This window comes from Trichechus manatus, unplaced genomic scaffold (assembly GCF_000243295.1).
Source record: "Trichechus manatus latirostris isolate Lorelei unplaced genomic scaffold, TriManLat1.0 scaffold00087, whole genome shotgun sequence".
Lineage (NCBI taxonomy): Eukaryota > Metazoa > Chordata > Mammalia > Sirenia > Trichechidae > Trichechus > Trichechus manatus.
This window is the reverse complement of record NW_004444023.1, coordinates 7,273,224-7,298,245: the sequence shown is the minus strand read 5'-3', so window position 1 is coordinate 7,298,245 and position 25,022 is coordinate 7,273,224. Positions and strand designations below refer to the sequence as shown.

At 42.6% G+C, this 25,022-nt stretch overlaps 1 protein-coding gene across 1 annotated transcript; it reads right to left on the bottom strand.

Annotated features, from left to right (window-relative positions):
• Positions 1 to 9,244: 9,244 nt before the first annotated feature.
• LOC111818972 (zinc finger protein 350-like) lies at positions 9,245 to 24,520 on the bottom strand. The gene is made up of 4 exons (XM_023736456.1): positions 24,407 to 24,520; positions 20,349 to 20,553; positions 17,610 to 17,736; positions 9,245 to 11,371 (listed from the first exon to the last, which is right to left on the bottom strand). The coding sequence occupies exons 2-4, from the start codon at positions 20,382 to 20,384 to the stop codon at positions 10,023 to 10,025; spliced, it is 1,512 nt and encodes a 503-aa protein (XP_023592224.1). The 5' UTR covers positions 20,385 to 20,553; positions 24,407 to 24,520; the 3' UTR covers positions 9,245 to 10,022.
• Between the last annotated feature and the right edge of the window lie 502 nt (positions 24,521 to 25,022).

Below are 25,022 nucleotides of genomic sequence, written 5' to 3'. Positions count from 1 at the left end.
CTGCCTCGTTAACATAATTGCCACGTATTCCATCTCATTAACATCATAGAGGTAGGATTTACAACACATAGGAAAATCACATCAGATGACAAAATGGTGGACAATCACACAATACTGGGATCATGGCCTGGCCAAGTTGACGCACATTTTGGGGGGACATAATTCAGTCCATAACAGTTGGTGTCAGAATTGGCAAAGATGTCAAAGAGAGGAGGCATGTCTGACCTCTGCCGCATAGGAATCACCCTTGGGTTGTTGATCTTGATTCTCCTACCCACTTGTGAATTTAGAGGATGTCAGACACCGCCGCCACGCCATTTTTACTTGTGGTCACCACAAGCGACCATACCAGGATGTCTACTTGCCGGCTCCCTTTAATTTCCAGTCTTAGAAGGGGGTTCTTCTGGTGGACACTGACTTTTCTTGCTTCAATGCACCCAAAGGCAAACTGCTTGCTCAAACTCAGAAAGCAAAACAGCTATTTTTTTTCCCTACAGGTCCTTCCTTCAGATGCAAATTTCCTGCTCTCCCACCAGTTCTGGATAGTCTGAATGTCTTTTCAAATGAAAACTTCCTGGGTGGGGTTCAGATTTTCTACCTAGTACTCTATACACAGGTCTACTGCATTCAAAGCAACAGCCTATGTTTCTTTTGGGTAAATCATATCCAAACAAATACTGGCTGAAGCTGAAGTTACATGCTCTCTGTTATCTATAATATGCAATATTAATTTCTATCATACATTTAGGTCTGTTTTACTACACTAGGTAGGAGAAACATTCAATATCCATAGTAAATTTAAAAAAAAAAAAAAACTCTTTTAAAAAAAATTCCAGTTTTATCTTCTCCACCCCTTGACTATCTTCCCATTCATAATAATATGGTCCTAGGCCTCTGGCTGGGTGGAATGAGAGACCCTGGCCCCCTACGATCATCTTTTTTAACCGGCCTGGCTTCTGCCCCAGGCCACTCCAGATATAGCTTTTATCCCCTCAGCTGCAGCATAACAGCTCTTACTTTCGTTTCAGCCCTTACAGGTAACAACAGGCAAAATAACCATCTAAGAATCAAAAGTTTCACTTCCAATGCCCTTTCATTCTTTCTCTTCCTATATCTCATGCTTCCATGAGTCTGGAGCCATTGCAACAAATTCTGCTTCTGATGCTAACTGTAGGAATGGCGTGGTGGAGGTGTCTTACCTCCTTGTCTACCTTTCCAATAGAGAAGGAGAATTATTATCAGCATCAACAGCCCAAGACTGATTCCTATGAGGTGGAGGTCAAACATACCTCCACCCTCCAAACTTTTAACCAGTTCCGACACCAGCCACGCCTTCCACAGCACTCTCTACTTCTCTACTGGGTTTGATGATTCATTGCAATGGCCACACAGAACTTGCAGACCGTACTCACAGTTATAGGGTTTACTAAGGAAGAGGTTATAATTCAATATAAGAATACAGTGTAGCTCCATTGTCAAGTGCCCAGAGGTTCCCCACTCGGCCAACAAGCCTCCTTCCTGCCCAAAGGCACTCAGCTCTCTCACTACACACCCCCTTTAACCACCTTACTCCTTGAGCTGGGAAGCCTACTGCGATGTCTCATGCCAGTCTCCCGGTTCTGCTGCTGCCGTTCCTCTGCTGCTGCTTCTCGCTGTCTTGCACCATCTCTGGTATTACTGCTCTCTGTCTCCTGGGTCTAGATACTCCCAGGGCAGGGACCCTGGGTCCAAAGGACGTACTCCACTCCTTTCTCTTCTTCTCGGTGGTACTCAGGTCAGGTCTCCCCGTCCACCCCTGGGATAGCTCGTTTGAAGCCTATCGGGATGGCAAAACTGACCAAACTCTTTATTAGGGTTCCATACACCTTATTTGCATGGTCTCAATGCCATAAAAGTGCCATGCACCTTATTTACATTATTAGCAAGCTATCCAACCCCCTTGGTGAGCCACAAACACCTTATTTGCATAGTCTCACACAGTAATTCGGTGGGAGTTACAAGACTATGGTGAGAAAGGGAATATAAAAGTGATCCCTCACACCACATACTGCAATGAACATTGGTGTACAAGTCTTTTTTTTTTTTTGAGTCTCTGCTTTTAAGTCTTTTGGGTATATACCTAAGAGTGGAATTGCTGAGTCATATGATAGCTCTATTGTTAGTTTTTTTAGGAACCACCACACTTTTTTCCATAACTGGTGTACAAGAACAATAAGAGAAGAAAAAGAAATAAAACGTATTCAGATTGGAACAGAAGTAAAAGTATATTTATTCATGAATGATATGATCTTATACAGAGAAAATCCCAAAGAGTCCTCAACAAAACTTCTACAGCTAACAGTGGAATTCAGCACAGTTGCAGGATACAAAGTTAACAAACAAAAATCAGTTGGATTTCTATACACCAGAAATTAGAAATCTGAAAGGGAAATTGGGGAAACAATTCCATTTACAATAGCATCTAAGAGAATAAAATACCTAGAAATAAATCTAATCAGGGATGAGAATGACTTATACAATGGGATTGGCTCTTTTTAAGCCTAGTGGCAAACTGACCAAACCCCTTGGTGGGCCACAGGTACCTTCTCTGCATGGCCCAGCCAATCCTGGCAAGAGTTTTACACACCTTATTTGCTTAGTCCCACTCAATCATTTTGTGAAGTTACAAGACCATCACTAGCAAGGCCATATAAAAGGGATTCCTTGCCCCACACAGGCCCTTCTCTTGGCCATGCCTGCCAGCAGGCACTTGTTTCAGCTGTGGCATCCAGTGGCCTCTGCTGCCAGGCCCACTTTGGCCTCTGCCATGCTAGAGCAAGTGATACAACTCTTTAGCTCTGCTGATAATTTCCCAGAGGCATCATGTTCCACCGGCAAGTATCCTGCCCAGAGGCACTCAGCTCTCTCTCTCTCTGTCACCAGGCCACCAGGCCATCTTGTACTGGTCCCCTGGTTCCCATCACTTGTACTGCTGCCACCATTTCTCTACCACTGGGCTCTGTTGTGCTTGCTGCCATTCCTCACTGTCTTCAGTGTTACAGCTTTCTCTTCTGGGTCTAGGAGGTTCACAGCACAGGGACCCCAGGTCCAAAGGACGTGCTCAGCTCCAGGCTCTTCTTGATGGTAGTGAGGTCATCCTCAAGCTCCATGAAGTGGCCTCAATATTCAACTTGAAGCAATGGCGCTTCCAACTTGACCATGAACTGACCAGTCACCTTGGAAGACCACAATTCACCCAATTTGCATACAAAACTGACCAACCCCTGCAAAAATAGACCAATAGCAGGGTGGGCTGTGGGCCAATGAATCATTTTTGGCAGAATTAAACCCGACCAGAAAGGCCATACATAAGAGAAATTAATTGCTCTGCAGTTTCACATTACAAGTAAAAGGGAGGGCGTGGTTGGTGGAACACTCATTTCTGATTCCTTGCTAGGAAGTACCTGCCAGGAATCCATCCTGTTATAGTGTAGGGATAATGAGGGGAGCAGTCATCCAAATTTTAGGGCAGAGATGTTCAAAATTAAGTGGGCATGACCCAGCAATGCCAATCCTAGGTATATACCTAAGTAAGGCACGAACAAAAACACAAACCTGTACACCAATGTTCACTGCAGCATTCTTCACAAGAGTCAAAATATGGAAACAACCCAACTGTCCATCAACAGATAAATGGATAAACAAAATGTGACATATACATACAATGGATTATTATTTGGCCTTAAAGAGAAATGAAGTTCTGATCATGCCACACATGGATAAACCTTGAAAAAATTATGCTGAGCAAAATATGACAGTCATAAAAATACAAATACAGTATGATCTCACTTATGTGAAACAAGCAAATATACACACAACAAAGATTATTATTTGTTACCAGTAGTGGGAGGGAGGAGGAAGCGGAGCTTTTGTTTGGCATTCATTGAGGTTTTGTTAATTGTGGTGGCATATTTTGGAAAAGGATAGCAATAATGGTGACACAATATGAAAAATGTAATCATTGAATTGTAATTGTATAATTTGTGTTGGTAAATGTATATTTTCACCACAATTAAAAAAAATAAATGTGCAGCAGGAAGCCCTTGTTATACATAGTCCTGGGCACCAAGCCGAGAAGGTCTGCTTTAGGAGGTCTGGATGTAACCCAGGAATGTGCATTCTTTTGCAAGTTTCTGAGAGAATCCTGAGGCAGAAAGCTCACAAACAACACTTAGAAATAGTCCTGTAGTTGTATCTGCTTTCAAAGCTGATCATGGTTGGCTCTGCTCAGAACACTTAAGTCTTGGCTGTAATTACGTCTGTCCAGAAAAGCCTTCCCTGAAAATGTTTACTAAAATACCTTCTCCATTACTATCTGTACACTTATTAGGCTTTATTTTTCATCATTGCAATCATTGCTTCCTGGTATTTTATACTTCACCTTACTGTATGACTCCCTGCTAGACTGTAAGGTCCATAAAGGCTGTTTATTTGCCTGTTTTGTTGTCCTACTTATTCCCAGTGTGTAAAACAGTTACTGGTACAATGACAGTGCTTTAAAATATTTCTGAAGTACTGAATTACCCACTAACCTGGGATTCTAGACTGAGTTCTGAGATAGGAACAGCACGGCAAATTTCCGTCTCTTTTCCAATGAACAACCCTCACTGTAACTTACCATATGGGGTTAAGGAAAGAAACTCTATATAGAGAAGACTGTCCAAGAGCCCCATTAACAGCAAAGTGAGAAGGAATGATGAAGAGAAATCACATGTCTCAATTCATCAGGTCACAGAGAACCTAAGATCTTGGAAATGGTGAAAATCTCAAGGTTGAAATAAAGGTTTAGCTCTAAGACAACCCAAAAGGATTTCATCTCCTATACACTTTGTTCCATTCTTGGAGTCCCTGGGTGGCAGAAATGGTTAACCACTGGAATACAAACCAAAAGATTGGGGGTTCAAACGTAACCAGAGTTGTCTCGAAAGACAGGCCTGGTGATCTGCTTCTGAAAGGTCACAGCCTTGAAAACCCTATGGAGCAGTTCTACTCTGTATATACGCGGTCACCATGAGTTAGAATCAACTTGACACAACGAAAAACAACCATCTACATTCACAGAGATTAAGGTTTTTGTTTTGCATATTGTTCTACTTATTCTGGAGATCCTTCTCCTTTTCTGTTCTTCCATCTCTCTGTTCAGTTGCTGGGTTTCTCAAATGACACATGAAAATGTTTCTGAGGGATTCTGTTCGGTAAACTGCCTTACAATGGCTCATTCACTTCAATGACAAAACACTGTTAAATTAGTTCATGTGATCATTCATCCACTTTCGAAATCAGTATGTAATTAGTTATTTTTCTGTGTGCTGGAAAATACAAAATCATGTAAAGTAGTGCTGTCCAATACAATTTTCTGAGATAATGGAATTGATGGAGCTACATGTTCCAGCCATATAAAGAGCAAGAATGTCTTGTCTATTGTCTGTGCTGTCCAATTTGGTAGGCACTAGCCATCCTCGTTAGTACAGTGGTGAGTATCCCTGCCTGTCACATGGGAAACTGGGGTTTGATTCCCCGACGATGAGGCAGACGCCCTTCATGGAGCCCTGGTGGCACAGTTTGAATCCACCAACCACAGCTTGGAAACCCTATGGGCCAGTTCTATTCCATCCTATAGGGTTGCTATGAGTCGGAATCAACTCAACTGCAACAGGTAAGAAAGTAGTCACACTTGGCTACTGAATACGTGAGATGTGGCTAGTGCAACTAAGGAAGTGAATTTTTAATTTTTTTAATCTTAAAATTTAATAGTCACAAATTATTAATATCAAGTTATTTATAATCTACTTGGGTATAACTGCTCAGAAAAACTATCAAGGAGTTTAAAATAATGGGATAAATAGTTGTGGTGTAGCATAAGGATTTGTTTAAATATATGAGGAATAAGAATGACGATTGGCACACAGCTGATTCCTATCGTCTCACCTCTGGTTCTTGGGACTTGAGCTGTCAGCTTATCTGCCGAACTTGGGATTCATCAATCTTCACAGCCTGTGAGTGGAGCCCTGCTCTCTGACCTGCCGCTCTTGGGTTCACTAGCCCCTGCAGCTACGTGAATCAGAAGCCTTGTGGTCTTGCCTGCCCATCTTGGAATCCGTTAACCTTCACAGCCTGTGAGCGGGAGCCCTCCTCTCCAACCTACTGATCTTGGGCTTGTCAGCTTCTGTGGCTGCATGAATAGGGAGAGGCCTCTACCCTGATCCATGGACTTGGGACGTTTCTAGTCTCTACAATTGCATGAGCTGTTTCCTTGATATAAATTTCTCTCTATATTTGTATGGTTTACTGGTTTTGCTTCTCTAGAGAACCCAGCCTAAGACATGGCCCAAATGTCTATGGTCTCCACTCCTGTCACATTACCTTCCATCTCCCAGTCTGCACCTATGGGCTTATGAGTTCCTTATGATCAGTTGACTGAAGAAAACTTGCGCCTGGTTTATAGATGGTTCTGTGCGATATGTAGGCATGACTTGAAAGTGGACAGCGGCAGCAGTACAGCCCCTTTCTGGGACCTCCCTGAAGGACAACGGTGAAGAGAAATATTCTCAATGGGCAGAACATCGAGCAGTGCACCTGGTTGCTCCCTTTGCTTGGAAGGAGAAATGGCCAGATGTGCAATCGTATACTGCTTCATGGGCTGTGGCCAATGGTTTGGCTGGATGGTCAGGGACTTGGAAGAAACATGATTGGAAAGTTGGAGACAAGGATTTATGGGGAAGAAGTATGAGGATAGACCTCTCTGAATGGGCCAAAGAAGTGAAGATGTTTGTGTCTCTTGTGAATGCTCACCAAAGGGCGACTTCAGCAGAGGATGATTTTAACAATCAAGTGGATAGGATGACGAGTCCTGTGGAAAGCAGTCATCCTCTTTCCCCAGCTACTCTCATCATTGTTCAATGGTCTCATGAACCAAGTGGCCATGGTGGCAGGGACAGAGGTTATGTATGGGCCTAGCAACACGGACTTCCACTCACCAAGGCTGACCTGGCTATAGCCACTGCTGAGTGCCAATCTTCCAGCAGCAGAAACCAACACTGAGTCCTAAATATGCCACCATCCCTCAAGGTGATCAGCCAGCAACCTGCTCACAGGTTGATTACAGTGGACCAGTTCTACCACGGAAAGGGCAGTGTTTTGTCTTTACTGGAATAGACACTCTGGATATGGACTTTCCTTCCCTGCACACAATGCTTCTGCCAAAACTACCATCTGTGGACTTACAGACTGCCTTATCCACCGTCATGGTATCCCACACAGCATTGCTTCAGATCAAGAGACTCACTTGTGACTCACTTGTGGCAGTGGGTCCATGTCATGGAATTCACTGATCTTACCATGTTCCCCATCATCCTGAAACAGCTGGCTTGACAGAACAATGGAATGGCCTTCTAAAGACACAATTACAGTGTCAACTAGGTAGCAATATCTTGCAGGGTTGGGGCAATGTTCTCCAGGAGGCTATATATGCTCTAAACCAGTGTCCAATATATGGTGCTGTTTCTCCCATAGTCAGGATTCATGGGTCCATGAATCAAGGGGTGGAAATGGGAGTGGCACCACTATTACCCCTAGTGACCCACTTATTTTTGCTTCCTGTACCCGTGACTTTATGCTCTGCAGGTCTACAGGTTTTAGTTCCAAAGGGAGGAATGCTCCCACCTGGAACACATCACTGATTCCATTGAACTGGAAGCTAAGAATGCCACCTGGCCACTTTGGGCTCCTTATGCCTCTGGATCAAAGGCAAAGAAGGGAATTAACATACTGGCTGGTGTGATTGATCCTGATTACCAAGAGGAAATTGGATTGATATTACATAATGGAGGTAAAGAAGAGTATGTCTGGAATGCAGGAGATTCCTTACAATGTCTCTTAGTACTACCATGCCCTGTGATTAAAGTCGATGGAAAACTACAGCAACCCAATTGCGACATGACTACCAATGACTCAGACCCTTCAGGAATGAAGGTTTGGGTCACCCCACCAGCCAAGGAACCATGACCAGCTGAGATGCTTGCTGAGGGCAAAGGGAATACAGAATGGGTGGTGGAAGAAAATAGTTCTAAATACCAGTTACAACCACATGACCAGTTGTAGAAACAAGGACTGTAATTGTCATATTTCTGCTTTTTATGTGTGCATCAAATATTGTCTTCTTCACTTGTAAGATGTAAACGGGGCTGGTGCATTTTTGGTTGTATCATGTTAGGCACCAAGTATGACTTTAAAATTGTCTTTAGAGATTATGTATGGTTTAAGGAGATGTGTACATGGGCCAAGTTGACAAGGGGTGGACTACGATGTATGTCAACTTGGCTGGGCCATGATTCCGTTTATATGTGATCACTACCACGATGGAATCTGCTTTTAGTCGTCAATCAGTTGAAAAGGAGTTTCCTTGGGGGTATCGTCTGCATCCAAATATAAGCAGACGTTCTGGCTTTTTGATTGCTCTGGATCCTGAGGCTGCCTCCTGTTGGTCTGACCTCCAGTTCTTGGGACTTGAGCTATCAGCTTATCTGCCAGTCTTAAAGATTCGTAAATCTTCACAGCCTGTGAGCAGGAGCCCTGCTCTCCGACCTGCTGATATTGCGTTCACAAGCCCCTGCAGCTATGTGAATCAGGAGAAGCCTTGCCGTCTTGCCTGCCAATTTTGGAATTGGTCAATCTTCATAGCCTATGAGCAAGAGCCCTGTTCTCTGACCTGCTGATCTTGGGTTCACCAGCCCCTGTGGCTACATGAATTGGTGGAAGCTTCTATCCTGATCCATTGACTTTGGACATTCCAGCCTCTACAGTCATGTAAGCCATTTCCTTGATCTCTCTCTATGTATTTATAAGTTTTACTGGTTTTGCTTCTCTAGATGACCCAGCCTAAGACAACCCTCCAACGTTTTTACCAATTCTGACACCAGCCATACCTCCCAAGGCACTCTATTTCTCTACTGGGTATGATAATTAGTTGCAAAGGTCACACAGAACTCACATAGCATACTTATGATTATAGGGTTTTTTTTTTTGTTTTGTTTTTTTTTTTTTACAGAACAAGTTATAATCCAGGATCAGGAACTCAGGATACAGTTCTTTGGTCAGGACAGCTTCTCAACTGTGCCCACAGGCAGGGCTCTCTCTGGCCCTCAAGTTCTCAGCCCGACCTCTGCCCTGCTGGGGCAAGTGCTACAAAGTTCTTTAGCTCCACCAATAAGTGTTCGGAGGCACCCTACTCCGTAATACGCCTCATCCTGAAGGTGCTGAGCTCTCTGTGGGTCAGAACACCCACTGCAACCACCTTGCTCCAAGGGCCAGGAAGCCCACTGCACTACTTTGGACCAGTCTCGAGTCTTCTCCTGCCATTTCTCTGTCATCTCTTCTTGCCATCTTGTACCATCCCCCGTGTTACAGGTCTACCTCCTAGGCCTAGGAGGTGCTCATTGCAGAGATCCTGGGTCCAAAGGATGTCCTCCAAGCCCAGCTCTTCATCTTGGTGGTTGTGAGGTCACCTCTGTCTGCCCCTGGGATGGCTCAATTTAAGCCTAGTGGGATGGAAAAACCAATCCCCTTGTTAGGGTTCCATACACCTTATTTGCACGGGCCCACCCAATCATTCAGTGGGAGTCACAAACACTATGGCTAAAAGGGCCATATTAAGTAATTTACTTCACTGCAATCTCCCATGACATTTTTCATTTATGCAACATTCAAGACAGCAATTACCTTTTCTGTTGTAAAAATTTTAGTTTTTATTTCCTCCAATGAGATTAACTCACACTTTCAATTGCCACAAGTGATGTGTATGTGTTTGTGTTAACATCAGATTATGTCATGATATCAAAGCACATATTTACGTAGGATGAGTGTACCAGGCTTTCCAGTCTCTGCATTCATTATGATTTCCCTCAAGATACACTTTGTAACCATACAATGAGGTAGAAATTTTTGCTCAACCCTCTTCCCCAGTGTTTGATTTTATCCTACCCGTTTTATGTGACATAAAATAAGACGTAATTAATCACTAAAGGCACTACCACATTTGCTGCATTCATAAGATTTCTCTCCTGTACAATTTCTCCATTATCTCCTGAGGGTTCACATCTGGCAACAGGCTGTCCCACAAGGAATATGTTCCCATTTGTTAGAAACCCACTGGTGTTGACTGATGTCTGAGCTGCCACAGAAGGCATTTGCACAGGCAATGTATTGACTGGCTTTTTGTCCTGCATGAGATCACCAGTATGTGACTTGCTGTGACTTGACGTAGAAGGGTCTTCCCCCTTGATCGACTCTACGTGTTTCTCATTTGTGTGTATTCTTTGATGTGATAAAAGGGAAGATGGGCAGGCAAAAGTTTTTCCACACTCACTGCAGCCATACGGTGTGTCTCCTGTATGAGATCTTTGATGTACAATGAGCTCTGGCTTCTCCTCAAAGGCTTTCTCACATCCATCACATTTAAAGTGTTTCTCGCCTGTGTGAATTTTCTGATGTCTATTGAGACTTGACTTCTGAGAATAAAATTTTCCACATTTATTGCATAAAAAGGGATTTATTTCTGTGTGAAATCTCTGATGTTCTATGAGGCTTGACTTTTGACTGAAGGCTTTACCACATTCACCACATACATAGGGTTTCTCCCCAGTATGAATTCGCTGATGAATATTGAGATTTCCCTTCTGGGTGAAGCCTTTTCCACATTTAGTGCATATATGAGGTTTTTCTCCTGTATGTGTTTTCTGATGATTATTCAGCAGTGATTCATAGAGAAAGGCTTTGCCACATTCCATGCATTCAAAAGGTTTTTCCCCTGTATGACTTTTCTGATGTTCAGTGAGCATGTACTTTTTAAAGAAGGCTTTCCCACATAGACTGCATCTATGTGGTTTCTCTCCCGTATGAATGATCTGATGATTAATAAACCAAGACTTCCTAATGAAGGCTTTCCCACAGTCACTGCATACATATGGTTTTTTTATTTTGTGAGTTTTCTGATGCTTAATGAGTTGGGACTTAGTGCTGTTGGATTTTTCACTCTCACAGAATTTAATTTCAGTATGAAGTTTCTCATGGTTAGCATGGAGATAGACTTTCTCATCTCTATTAAACTCAGCAAAGTTCTTTATTTCATAGCTTCTGTTGTGGTTGATTAATGATAAATTTGATTTCACAGCTTTTTCATGTAAGCCAAACATACCATGAATTTGCCTTAAAGGAAAATGACTTTTGTACCAATGAACGACATTTTCCAATGCATTATATTCATAACATTGTTCCTTTCCATCCACCCAGCTTTCATCTTCCAAGTGCTCAGGCAGACGATCGACTTTCTGAATTCCTAGGAAAGAAGAGAACAATGAATCATTCCTTCATCTAGAATAAGAATAAAGCTATTTTAAAAATACTTTGATGTGAAGTTGCTCTGTAAAGACAACCCTATTTTATGAGTTAAAGAAAACTCCAAGCACAATGTTCTTTGCACACTGGCAAAAACACAATAACATAAACAATCTAAACAGTAAAGAAGTTAGTGTAGAAACAAGTTTAGATAATACATAAAGAAGTACAGATTTGGCTGCTACCTAAATTAGGTCTTGCAAAAAATGCAGAGACGGTAAAATACAAGCAAATCAATGTGAACAACACACCGCAGAGGCTGGAGGGCCACCTGATCCAAACCGGTGAAGGACAGATTCATTCATTCCACAAATTCTGACTGAAACACAACTAAGCACTAGGTATAGCTGTGTTTTCTTCACAATGCAGAATTTTACATATGAAACTAAACAATTATCATACTGTGGCACAATGAATTCCTTTATGCAGCCTTTTGCCTCGGTTCTTTGGAAAAACAGCTTGAGAAAATTTTCCCCTAAGCCCTGAGGAGTTACCTTTGCCCTAGTTTTCTACCCTACAGGGTTTGTTACTTTTGTCCAGTTGAATGACATTGCCTGGGTAAGCTGTAAAAAATTTGGTTTGATACTTTTTGTCTGGCCCTGGACTGCAGCCTGCCCTGTGACTGGTATGCACCTTGCAGGGATTGGTCAATATAGTGTGCAAATGAAGTGAGTATAGACTGTGTAAACGAAGTAAATGTAGCCTACTATGTAAATGAACTGACTGTGGCCTACTGAGAAGGGATTGGTCAGAAATTGTGGCCCTGGTTTGAAACTGACAAAGAATTTGTAGGTATAAGTAGCCAACCCCAAAGAGGTTTCAAAAGCAGAAAGAAAAGGTAAGAGAGGCAAGCACAGAAAAGCAGGAGAGAGGAGGTGAGGAAACTCCTCAAAGAGCTGTAACATGGGTCCAGGGCTGTAACACTGAAGACAGCGAGAGGGCCCACAAGGGCCCTGCAGCAGAGTCAGTGACAAAGGCAGAAACATGCTGCTAAGAACGCAGTTAAGAGAGTTGAACACAGCTCCTACACTGACTATGAGTTGGGTCAGTTAGTAGTGGAGAGGCCAAAGGCAGGGACACCTGTCCTCAGTCAGCCTAGAGAAGGCTTGTCCTCAGGAGGCAGAGAGGTCTGCAGGGCTGAGACGGAGCGTGCATGGCAGAAAGAAGGGCCTGCTTGCTTACACAGTCGAGAGGAGCTGAGAGAGCTATCCTGCACAGAAGAAGGGAGATTTCACCTATATGATTCCTGATCCTGACCCCCAGTTGTACCATTACTCCCTTAATAAGTCACTTAACTGTAACTATGTATGTGAGTTCTGTGTAGCCACTGCAATGAATTATTGAACTCAGCAGAGAAGTAGAGCGCTGCATGGAGGACAGGTGTTATCAGAATTGGTAAAAAGGTTGGAAAGTGGAGGCGACCTCCACCTCATAGGAAACACCATCACTTTGTGCTGATGGTGATTCTCATCTCTCCCCTGAAGTTAAAAGATTTCAGGCACTATTATTACTAGAACCTTACACATACATATATAGTAAAGGTATTGGGTGTACACAAACATATTCCTTATATTCACAGAGTCTACATTCCACTTTGGTAAAACCACTAAAAAAATCAAGGAAAAATATAAAGAAAGCAGCTGCAGAATGAAGTTTTGATGCATGCCACAACATGGATGAACCTAGAAAACATTATGCGGAATGCAACAGGTCAGTCACAAAAGGACAATTAACGTATTGATCTCACTTGTATAAATGAAAAAAAAATATAGAAACCAAAAAGTATTGGTCATTACCAGGGTTGGGAGGAAGGTGTTGTGGATTGAACTGCGTGTCCTAAAAGTATGTGTTGTAAATCCTAACCCCTATATCTGTAGTTGTAATCCCATTTGGGAATGGGTTTTCTTTGTTACATTAATAAGGCAGTACTGGTGTAGGGCGTCTCTTAAATCAATCTCTTTTGGGATATAAAATAGCAGATTAAGTGAAAACAAGCAAGTAAGCAGAGACTGGGAAAGACAGATACCAAGCCACATGAAGATCACCAAGGAGCCAACAACCAGAAGCTGTAAAGAGACAAGGACCTAAAGCTAACAAAGAGAAAAAGTCATTCCCTAGTGCTGGCCCCCTGAATTTGGACTTCCAGCCTCCTTAACAGTGAGAAAATAAATTTCTGTTTGTTAACACCACCCACTTGTGGTATTTCTATTATAGCAGCACTAGACAACTAAGACAGGTGGAAAGTGGGAGTTCTTGCTTAGGATACATTCCATTTATGTTCCTTCTAGTGAAATAATTTGGGAAAAGATACCAAGAATGGTTGCACAAGTTAAAAGAATATAATCAATGTCACTGAATTGCACATGTTGAAATTGTTCAATTGCTGTATTTTTTTTGTGTATATTTCTACTTCAATTAAAAAAAATAGAAAAGTAGCTGCAAATTGTAAAAAGTGGTTTGAGAAAGGGTGGTAACAGGTCTAAGAAATGATGACACATTCTGAAGGAAGAGAAGGCTCACTGATGGATTCAGTGTTGCCAGGGTTGGGGACTTGGGGTGGGGTAAAGAAAGTGAGGAGTCAAGGGTTGCTGCTAAGTATTTAATCTGAGCCTTGGAATAGTGGTGTCTTTTAATGAGATGAGGAATGTCAATGAAGAATAAAATACTCAGCAAGAATTATCTTAGGTGAAGGGAAGGACAGCACACACTACAGGGGAAGTCTGCACAACTGGACTAAACCATAGCTAAGAAGTTTCCTGAATACAACCAAACGCTTTGAGGGACGGCATAGCAGGGGCAGGGATCTGGAGATCATGCTTTCAGGGAACATCTAGGTCAAGTGACACAACAAAGTTTATTAAGAAAATGTTCTGCATCCTACTTTGGTGAGTGGTGTCTGGGGTCTTAAAAGCTAGCGAGTGGCCATCTAAGATGCAGCAATTGGTCCCAACCACCTGGAGTAAAGGAGAAAGAAGAACACCAAAGACACAAAGAAAAGTATTAGCACAAGAGACAGAAAGGGCCACATAAACCAAACACTGCATCATCTTGAGACCAAAAGAACTAGATGGTGCCTGGCTACCACCAATGACGACCCTGACAGGGAAAACAAAAGAGTCCCTGATGGAGAAGGAGAAAGGTGGGGTACAGAATCAAATTTTAGTAAAAAGACCAGACTTAATGGTCTGAGATTGGATGAACCCTAGAAAGCATGGCTCCTGGACTCTCTGTCAACCCAGAATTAAAACCATTCCCAAAGCCAACTCTTCTGACAAAGACTGGACTCAACTGTGGGACATAAAATGATACTTGTGAAGAGTGTGCTTCTTAGCTCAAGCTGATACATGACACTAAATGAGCAGCTTCTGGCCAGAGGTGAGATGAGAAGGCAGAGAGGATTAGAAGTGGGTTGAATGGACATGGGAAATCAGGGGTGGAAAGGAGGAGTGTGCTGTCACAGTATAGGGAGAGCTAGTAATTAGGATCACATAACAATGTATGTATAAATTTTTGTATGAGAAATTTGAAAAGTAAACTTTCACTTAAACTACAACAATAAACAAAAAGAATAAAATATTCAAGCAAACAAGCTTATGCATATCAACTTTAAGTTAGTTATGACATATCCAAATACAGAAATGAAGAACTCAGAAGGATGCATCAGTCTTGAGAAAAGTCTTGACTGGAGATAACAATTGGGAAAACGTTAATATATAAATATGATTTAAGGACAAAGAACAGAATAAAACCATGTTCAAAAAACATGTTCATTAAAAAAAGACGAACACCAAGGTTTTAATCATTCTAACATTTAGAGCTTTGGAACGGGAAAAGTCCCCTGAAGGACTGAAGTGAATTCAATGGTAACACAGGCAATGAACTAGGAGAAAGAGCAGAATTAGATACTAAACAAAGAAATTAAATTGAAGTAGACATGAGTTATGATCCAGTTTATACTGGAAATGAGAATGAAAGACATTAAAAACGTTTTTTTCTAGATAAATAATTAGGAACAGCAGAGACCTTTAAAGCACAGGGCCCTGCAGGTAGGAGGCATTCAAGTTATGCCAGAATAGCTAGGATTTAAGATGTACAGTACTAAAGGAGAACCTAAACTGATGGGGGTTTTCTTGGCAGAGAGATGATTCTAGTTCCCTATGGATACTGGGAACTCATAGGGGAGTTTTGTAAAGATGAGAAAAATATCGCGGTGAATTGAGTTCCTTTATGTGGCCTTTTGCCTTGGTTCTTTGCAAAAACAGCTTAAGAGATTTTCCCCACAAGCCCTGAGGAGTTAACTTGACCCTAGCTTTCTACCCCAGAGGGTTTGTTACTTTTGTCTAGGTTGATTGACGTTTCCTGGGTAGGCTGTAAATAACTTGATGGTTTTGATACTTTCTGTCTAGCCCTGAGCTGCAGTCTGCCCTATGATTGGTCTGTTTTACACACCTTACAGGGATTGGTTGGTTTATTATTCAAATCAAGAGGATAGGACTGTTAGTGGTCCTGCTGTGAGGGCCATGCCTTGCAATTTATAAAGGCGTTTGCTTATATAAGCAACCAACCCAAGAGAGGTTTTCGAGAAGCAAGGAGAGGGAAGCAGAGAGTCGTGGTGAGGAACCTCCTAAAAGAGCTATAACGCGGGTAAAGGGCTGTCAGGTCTGAATGGGGCCCAGAAGCTGAGCCAGTGGCAACAGGCCCATAAGGTGCCCTGCAGTAGAGTTGGCAGTGACAGCAGAAACCTACTACACTACTGAGTAGGGATGTGCACAGCCAAATGGAGGCCTCCGTGGCTGAGAGGGGTTGTGTGAGGCAGAGAAAAAGGCCTGCCTGCTTGCACAGCTGTGAAGCTGACAGTTGTCCTGCATGAGGAAGCGAGGGATGTGCTCTCCACTTCAAGGAGCCTTCTAGACTTTGCCTACATGCTTTCTGATCCTGAGTTGTACCTGTTACTTCCTTAATAAGCCAGTTAACTGTAAGTACAGTTTGTAAGTTCTGTGAGATGTGGCAGCAAATAGCTGAACCCAAACGGGAGGGAAGACTGCTGAGGGGAGTAGGAGTGGCTGGTGTCAGAGATGGAGTGGTACAGCACCTTGGGGAAATTGGAAATTTGGGATATCTCTGACCCTGCCTCATAGGAGTCAAATATATTGTTGATTCTTGTATTTGTAATTATTCACACAAATATATAAAGAAAAGTCTGTTAGACAATATCGAGGGAAATGTCAATTTGACAGTCTCTTCTAGGGAACAGAAAGGAAATTTTAAAGGATTAGAGAACAAACAAGAAAATTAACATCAGCACCTCTGGAGAATATCAAAAAGGATAAAAGAGAAGTTAAGGAAGCAGATAAAGGCACAGTGAGAGTTTATTGAGGGGACATAATATCCAAGGTGGGGTTGGATGTTAGGAAGGGAAATGAGTATTTCCCAAAGGAGGAGGAAGGTGCTGTACTCAGAGGACAGGTAAGTACTCAAAGTTCTCTCTTAGGAGAGAGGCCTGGAAGGTGGAATTTCATAGTAAGAGAGGTGGAAGGATGTGAAGAAGGGAAAGATTTGAGAATCCTACACAGAAGAAAAGTATGCAAATAAAAATATCAAGATGTATGTCAGTTAAAAAAGGATCCAATCTCAGAAGAGATAGAGGGTTATATTTTTCTCTAAACTTCTGCAAAGAACACGAGGTCTCACGTGAGGAGACGGATACTTGGAGGTTCTGTTTATGTATGCTCAGACACCTCTCACAGCTGTGGGATCTTCTCTGACCAGAATGTGACTTCCACACCCTTCACCCCTTGTTTTCATTTACTCACCTGAAAATATTTGATTATGGATTATATCTAATATACCCCATGGTTGTATTCCTCGTGCCACCCTGGAGGGTGCATCTGGTTTGCTAACTTGATACCCTGTTTGTTGGAAATGACAGAAGACTTAGACACACTAAACTGGGCTTATGCTGTAACACTGCAGAACGTTACATTTGGGAAAAAAACAATACTCGAACGTATAAAAGTTTTTCTCTCAGGAGTAGGAAGAATACACCCATTTATCTAGGGCCAGAGACTAGACTGAGAATCTACCAGTTGAGAGCACCACAAACAACTCCAAAGCCTGCAGCAGCTGAAAAAGGCCACTGATTGAGGACCCTCTAAGGGACACAGGAGAGCTGTCCTCACCCACTGACACCAGGTTGCTGAAGTTCTCCAACATCACATCCCGGTACAGGTCCTTCTGAGCAGGGCCCAGGAGCTGCCACTCCTCCCAGGTGAACTCCACAGCCACATCCTCCAAAGTTAGTGATTCCTGTAATAACAGTGTCCTGTTTAATGAAGTAATTTTTTATGATATGAATGAAACGTGCAGAAAGTTGTTCTGCTCATTTCCTCTATATGGGCTGCTGTATCTGTGTACCTAATGTAAAATGGTAGGAGTAGTAGTAGTGTCATCAGAACCTGTCTAACTTCAGGGAGGATAATGATCAAGATCAGCCCAAAGCTGACTGCCATGAGGTAGAGGTCAAACATACCTTCATCCTCCAACCATTTACCAGTTCTGATACCAACTGCCCCTCTCACGGCACTCTCTATTTCTCTTCTGGGTTCAACAATCTATTGCAATGACCACACAGAATACACAGACCATACTGACAGTAAGTGGTTTATTAAGGAAGAAGTAAAAGGGTACAACTCAGGATCAGGACCAACAGGTTACAACTCGGGATCAGGATCAGGAAGAACATAGGCCAAGTCTCCCTTCTTCAGTGCAGCAGAGCTCCCTCAGCTCCTCTTGGCCATGCAGGCCTCCTCTCAGTCACATGAGGACAGAGTCCTTTTGGCCCACTGAAGACAGGCTCCTCTCTACCCCGAGGAAAGGCTCCTCTTGGATTTTGCTACACTGGTCCTTCCAGGCCTGTGGCCACTGACTTTGCCACTGGGCCCCTTTCAGGCCTGTTGAGACTGGTTCTACTGCTCTGGCCCCTTCCAGGCCACTCGCTGTCTTCAGAGTTACAACCCTTGGTCCATGTTACAGCTCTTATAAGAGGTTCCTTGCATCCTCTCTCTCTCTGCTTCTCTTTGTCTCTGAAATCTCTGCTAGCTGGTTGTATCTACAAACTTGTCATCAATTTCAAGGCATGGCCTCCCACCAAAGCATGAACTGTATGTCACAGATCCTTCATTTGCATAGTAGGCTATAGTTACCTCAGTTGCATAGTCTATAGTCACTTCATTTGCATAGCCAAGTGAGCTGCTACACTGGCTATGAGCTGGGCCAGTTAGTGGCAGAAAGGCTGACAGCAGAGAGGCCAACAGTAGGGAGCCTGCATGACGGGTAAGACAGCTGCCTGGAAGGTAAGCCAAGTCAAGGCACCTGCCTGGCAGAGATAGCAGCCACCCAGCAGAGAAAGTCTCTGCCTAGCAGAGAAGCCATGCTGGCTGATCACCGGAGGCCTGTGTGCTTCCTGACATGGATTTTGAGTTGTTTCCTGTTACTTCCCAGCTGATCCTGATCCTGAGTTGAAGCCTGTCACTACCCTAATAAACTGCATACCTCGAGTACAGTCTGTGAGTTCAGTATGACCACGGCAACAAATAAACCCTGTAGAGAAGCAGAAGGTGCCTGTGGGGGTGCAAATGACGTCAGAATTTATGGAGAAATGGGAAGACAGAGATGTATTTGACCTCTACCACATAGGAGCCAACTTTGTTCTGATCCTGATTCATATTCCCCATGAAATTAGACTATTCATTATGCTGCATAATAACGGCCAACACAAGAAAGATCTCAACCTTACCAGTAATTAAAAAATTCAGTAAAACCTGAAAAAGCTGGAACCTGCGTAAGGTGAAAACCTGTCAGAGTAGGAAAACTCCTATTTTCCACTAATAGCGATAGAAAAGTGGGAAGACCGCACCCTGTCAAAGGCAGAAAACTTGCAAAACACAGAAAAACAAGGCAGTCCTGTCAAGTTCCAGCTCTCAGAGTTTTCACTATACTGAAGAAGGCAAGACAAGAAAATATTTGACCATGTAGACTGTTGAAAGTTATAACATTTGACAACACTGTAATAACAAGCATTGGAAAGACTAGGGGCACTGGATGCTCTTTCACAGCATGTACTATGGGCCAGACATTCTTCAAAATGCTTTAAAAGATTAATCTGATCCCCACAATAATCAAATGAGATAGGCACCATTATCATCACCCTCACTGAATGAATGACAAAACTCAGGTGTGTGCAAGAGCACAGAGCTACTCTCTACTTCCAAATCTGTATTAAAACACCAGTTCATTGAGAGTCGTTTGACAGCTGTGCAACGCTTCCATCTTCCAGAAATGTTCAGGTTTAATCCCTGGATAAACCTAGAAAACCACAAGGCTGAGTCCATGGGCTAAATTGTATTGGTCTCCTGTGACCACTATGTTTGCTTGGTCTATTCCTACAGATGTCTATGGGGAACCCTGGAAGAAACAACCATAGAAAGCCTCCTATTGCATTTACGAGAATGCTGTTACTCCAGACACCATCTACCACATCACCTCTAGGAAGAACCATCAAAGAAACTAAGACTAAAGTCCCACGAAATACTGAAATCCCCCAAGAAACTGATTTTCTTTCTCCTCAAAAACATGTAAATTATAATGATTCCCTTGTGTTGGCCAGAGCTATTAAATGCAAGCTGACAGCTACCGTAACCCACAGTATCCTCCCATCACATATTATTTTCCAACAGAAGTAATTTAGTGTTAATACTATGAAAAACATATTCCTAGTCACATTTTACCTGAGGCTAAATTACAAGCCTCTTTCTCTCCAGCTCCTACTTTTCCAAACTTAAACATTTCAGATTAACTGAACTAATATTTTATAGGCTTATACAAATCTATTAGGGAAAGCATAAAACAAACCAAGTCACCTGAGCCTTGATCATTTTCTGTTGTTCTTGGGACATGACCAGCAACTGGGATGTTTGTCTTTGTGTTTACCAAATCAACTATGAATTTCTGTTCAGAAATCTCAGACTCCCATAAAGGGTATCCCCAGAAAGGAAATGCTCAAATCCCAGAACCTCTTCTTCCTTCAAGTGGTTCTCTTGCTGCTGGGAAGTCAGGACCTGTAGGCTGAAAGGAAAATTCAGTGTGAGTGACACATCACCTCTAGGCCCAGATGCCGTAACTGTTCCTGGAACTCACCTTAAGACAAAGCCCCCAGTACTGTTGACTATCCCTTTATTTGGTACCCCAGAACATCTTACACCCCTGGGCAATAAAACATAAGATTCAGAATTTACAGAGATATGAGTAAAAGATGACTTTTCAAAAAATAGTGCTTGGAAAATCAGATATACATGTAAAAGGGAAAAAAAAGGTTGATCTCTACCTCACAACATACAGAAAAATCAATTTTGGGTCTACTATGACTCTCAATGAGAAAGGCAAATCAGTAGAGCTTTAGGAAGATAAGATTACATCAGGGTACGGAAATACAGTGTAAACGGGCCACATGAACCACTTACCATAAAGCGAAAACTATTCTGCTACGGGAACTGTAAAGTGGTACAACCACTTTAGAAAACACTTAGACATCATCTATTAGGTTGAAATCATACATGCCCTTTGAAATAACAATTTAACTGTTGAGGTGTAAGTCTAGGTATACATCCTCCCATAATGAGTGCATATCTGAACCACAGAACATGTACCAATATTTTCAAAGCAGTTTTATTTGTAGTAGCCCAAACTTCAAACAACTCAAACATAGTAAGAAAAACTGCTACACGTTCAAACTATGGAATGCTATAGAGCAACTAAAACTCTTGGCCAGCCTGCAAGTTAAAAACGTCTTTTACATTTGTTAAAAGATTGTAAAAAAAGAAAACAAAGAATTCTATGAGAGACCTTACATGGCCTGTAAAGTCTAAAACATTTACTATATAACCATTCACAGATTAAGTCTGCCAACTCTGGTTACAGAACAAAGTAAATATACCTGTGTGTAACATGAATGACTCTCCCAAATTACAATACTGAGCAAACTAATCGTGATACCAAAAAACATACATTATATACAATTCCATTTATAGTCGGTTGAAAACAGGCAAACCCTGTGATCCCTGTGCTGAGAAACTCCGGGAAGCAGGAGACCAAGAGAGACAGCGGGCTGTAACTCTGAAGATAGTGAGAAGCAGTGGCAGGAGAGACCCATCAGCAGAGACAGGGCAGCAAGTGATGGTGCAGTGGGCTTCCTGGCCCATGGAGAAAGCTGAGTGCCTTTAGGGAGAAGCCTACGGCCAGGGAGAGGCATGCCTGCGAGCACGGCTGGGAAGAGGCTGTCCTGATCGAAAACTGTATCCTTGAGTATTCCTGAACCTGTTACTTCCCTAATAAACCCCATAATTCCGAGTATTGTCTGTGAGTTCTGTGTGGCCAATACAATGAATTATCGAACCCAGCAGAGAAGTAGAGACTGCCGTGGGAGGGATGGTTGGTGTTAGATTGGTAATGATGGTGGAGAGAGGAGGCATGTGTGACCTCTCCCTTACAGGAATCAGCCTTGGGCTTTTGATCTTGATTCCCTTTCCCCTAGTGAAATTAGAGGAGGTCAGATACTGCCCCCCTGCCGTTTTTACAAGAGCTGAGCCAATGCATAAAGATAAAGAATAAACATTAGAAAGTTGACAGAAAATTAAGCTTATTTTCAAACAACTTAATATTCTGCATGGAAAAAGTGACTGAAGGTATTACCTATTTACAAGCAAAAAATATTCCCCAAAAAACCAACAAGCAGATTTTTACATAAATGTTGTTGTTTGTTATTAGGTGCCTTTGAGTTGGTTCCAACTCATAGTGACCCTATGTAGAACAGAACGAAACACTGCCCGGTCCTGCGCCATCCTCACTATCATTGCTAAGTTTGAACCCACTGTTGCAGCCACTGTGTCAATCCACTTCATTGAGGGTTTTCTTCTTTTTCCCTGACCCTCTACTTTACCAAGCATGATGTCCTTTACATACATACATGGGGAGAATTTCTCCATATACCTAAGCTCACCTCCGTGCCAATCCAAACACTAGCAATGGGAACTGGAACTGAACCCACAAGAGCTTACTAATAAATTGGAATATGGGTCAATTTGCCAGGGGTATGAATAATTAACAAAACAGGCTGTCAGCAAAGCAGAGAATGTGCATGTACGTGAAGCTATGTGGGCCATAAGATCTCCTACACAATGACTCAACTCTACTTTTTCAGTGCGAAAGCAGTTACAGGCTGACTGGCGTGGTGGATTAGTCCCTCCATCAGTAGTTAGCCAACTACTGGCTTAAAGGAGAAAAGACATGATTATCTAAATTAAGAATTTTGCAGTATTCCATTGTGTGTATGTACCATACTTTGTTTCTCCACTTATCTGTTGATAGGCACTTGGGCTGTTTCCATCTTTTCGCTATTGTGAATAATGCTGCAATGAACGTGGGTGTGAATATGTTTATTGCGTGATGACTCTTATTTCTCTAGGATATATTCCTAGGAGTGAGACTGCTGGATCATATGGTATTTCTATTTCTAGCTTTTTAAAGAAGCGCCATATCATTTCCTAAAATGGTCTATCACTTTGCATTTCACAAATTATCGTACATACACACAATGGAATACTACACAATGATAAAGAACAATGATGAATCTGAGAAACATCTCACAACATGGAAGGATTTGGAGGTCATTATGCTGAGTTTTGTTTTGGCCAATACAATGAGAGTAGAAGGGACATAGTCAATTTCTGAGTAGAAGATGTAAAAGTCATGGCATAATTTCACCTTTCTTCTTTTCCTGTGCTATGAGAATTTGGGAGCCCTGGTGGCACAGTGGTTAAGAGCTATGGCTGCTAACCAAAAGGTTGGCAGTTCAAATTCACCAGCTGCTCCTTGGAAACCCTATGGGGCAGTTCTACTCTGTCCCATAGAGTCACTGTGAGTCGGAAGAGACTCGATGGCAACGGATACAGGTATGGTAATTTGGAAGTCTGGATCCAGGGCTGGAAACCACACATGGAGTAGAGCCAGAGAATATCAGCCAATTCACAGACAACATGAATTGTGAGCAAGAAAACAAAACTTTGTCGTTGGATACCACTGATATTTTGAGGTTGTTTGTTACTGCAACATAATTTCTCAGTTTGGTGTTAGGACCACTAGCATCAGCACCACCTGGGAGCAGGTTAACAATGCAAATTCTTGGGTTCTACCCCAAGCTTCTGGGTGGGGAGGGAACTCTAACAAGTCTTGCAAGTGAAGCTGACTCATGCCAAAGTTTGACAACCGCTTACCTAACAGAGATTAACTCATGATATTTCCAGGTGAATTCTATAAAGTGTTTTATATAGAGAAAACATCAAAACTCTTAACTGTTCTGTATCATTAAGACAGAAATCAAGTTTTCTTTACTTATGAAATAAAGTCTTCTTTTTTATTAAAAAATTAAATATATATATATCAAGAATTTCAAACTACTGCCCAGGGAACTGTACCCCTTCTGTCCCAGCAGCCCAGGTTCCAACCTCATCTCCACCACCAGCCAAGGTCCTGGGCTTCCAAAGCTTCAGGCCTCACAAGCCTCTGTACCACAGACACAGACGACCCCCCCAACCCCACCCCATCCTGGATTAATGTGACACCTGGACCAGACACCCCCCACTGATGTTCATCCTCCGGCTCCAACTTCACTGAGCCCCATATTAAATCTCGAGCCCGAACCAGACACCGCATTCGTCGTAAATACCACCTCCACTCCTTACAAGCAAAAAGATCCGCAAAGACCCCGTACCCTAACAGTTGAGACAGCCTTAAACGTACAAAGGCGCGCCCCTCCTGACCTCAAAACCACCACTCCGACGCTCCTCTCACGAACTCCACACGTTCTCACTACTCCACGCCCACACACCTCCTTCGCCCTATTCCAAGGACAAAACACACTGACCTGTTTTTTCTCCTGAAGCACAAGAAGTTCCGAGACGTTACGCTTAGACTTCCATAAGCCGCTTCTACTTCTGGACTCTTCGCCAGAGTCCTCTTCCGCCTACGGAGGCTGGTGAGGGTCTGAGGTTTTTTTTTTTTTTTTTTTTTTTTAGAGACGGGGACAACTGGATTTCCGGCATTGGCTCAGGGAGGTAATATGTCTGCGCCCTATTGGACATGTCTCCCTGAAGGCGGCCATATTTGAAGACTGTCCGTACAGGTCGGCTGCTAACTAGAAGGTTGGTAGTCCGAATCCACCAGCCGCTGCATGGAAACTCTAAGAGGCAGTTCTACTCTGTCCGATAGGGTCGCTATGAGTCAGAATCAACTCCAGGGCAATGGTTTTTTGTTTTTTGTTTTTTTAAACCAGGAATGGCCACAAAGAGGAGAAGGCCACTTAAAAGTGTCCGGTTTCCTGACACTTCAACCATTGCTGAAAATGAATAAATTTTTATAGACTCGAACTTTGCAAACAACATGGCGCGGGATAAATTGTTTTCAGTGGCTGGGCAGAGAAGTAATATGTTAATTTTTTTTTTTTTTTTTTGAAACCGTTAATTGGGAGTTCAAGTGTCAGT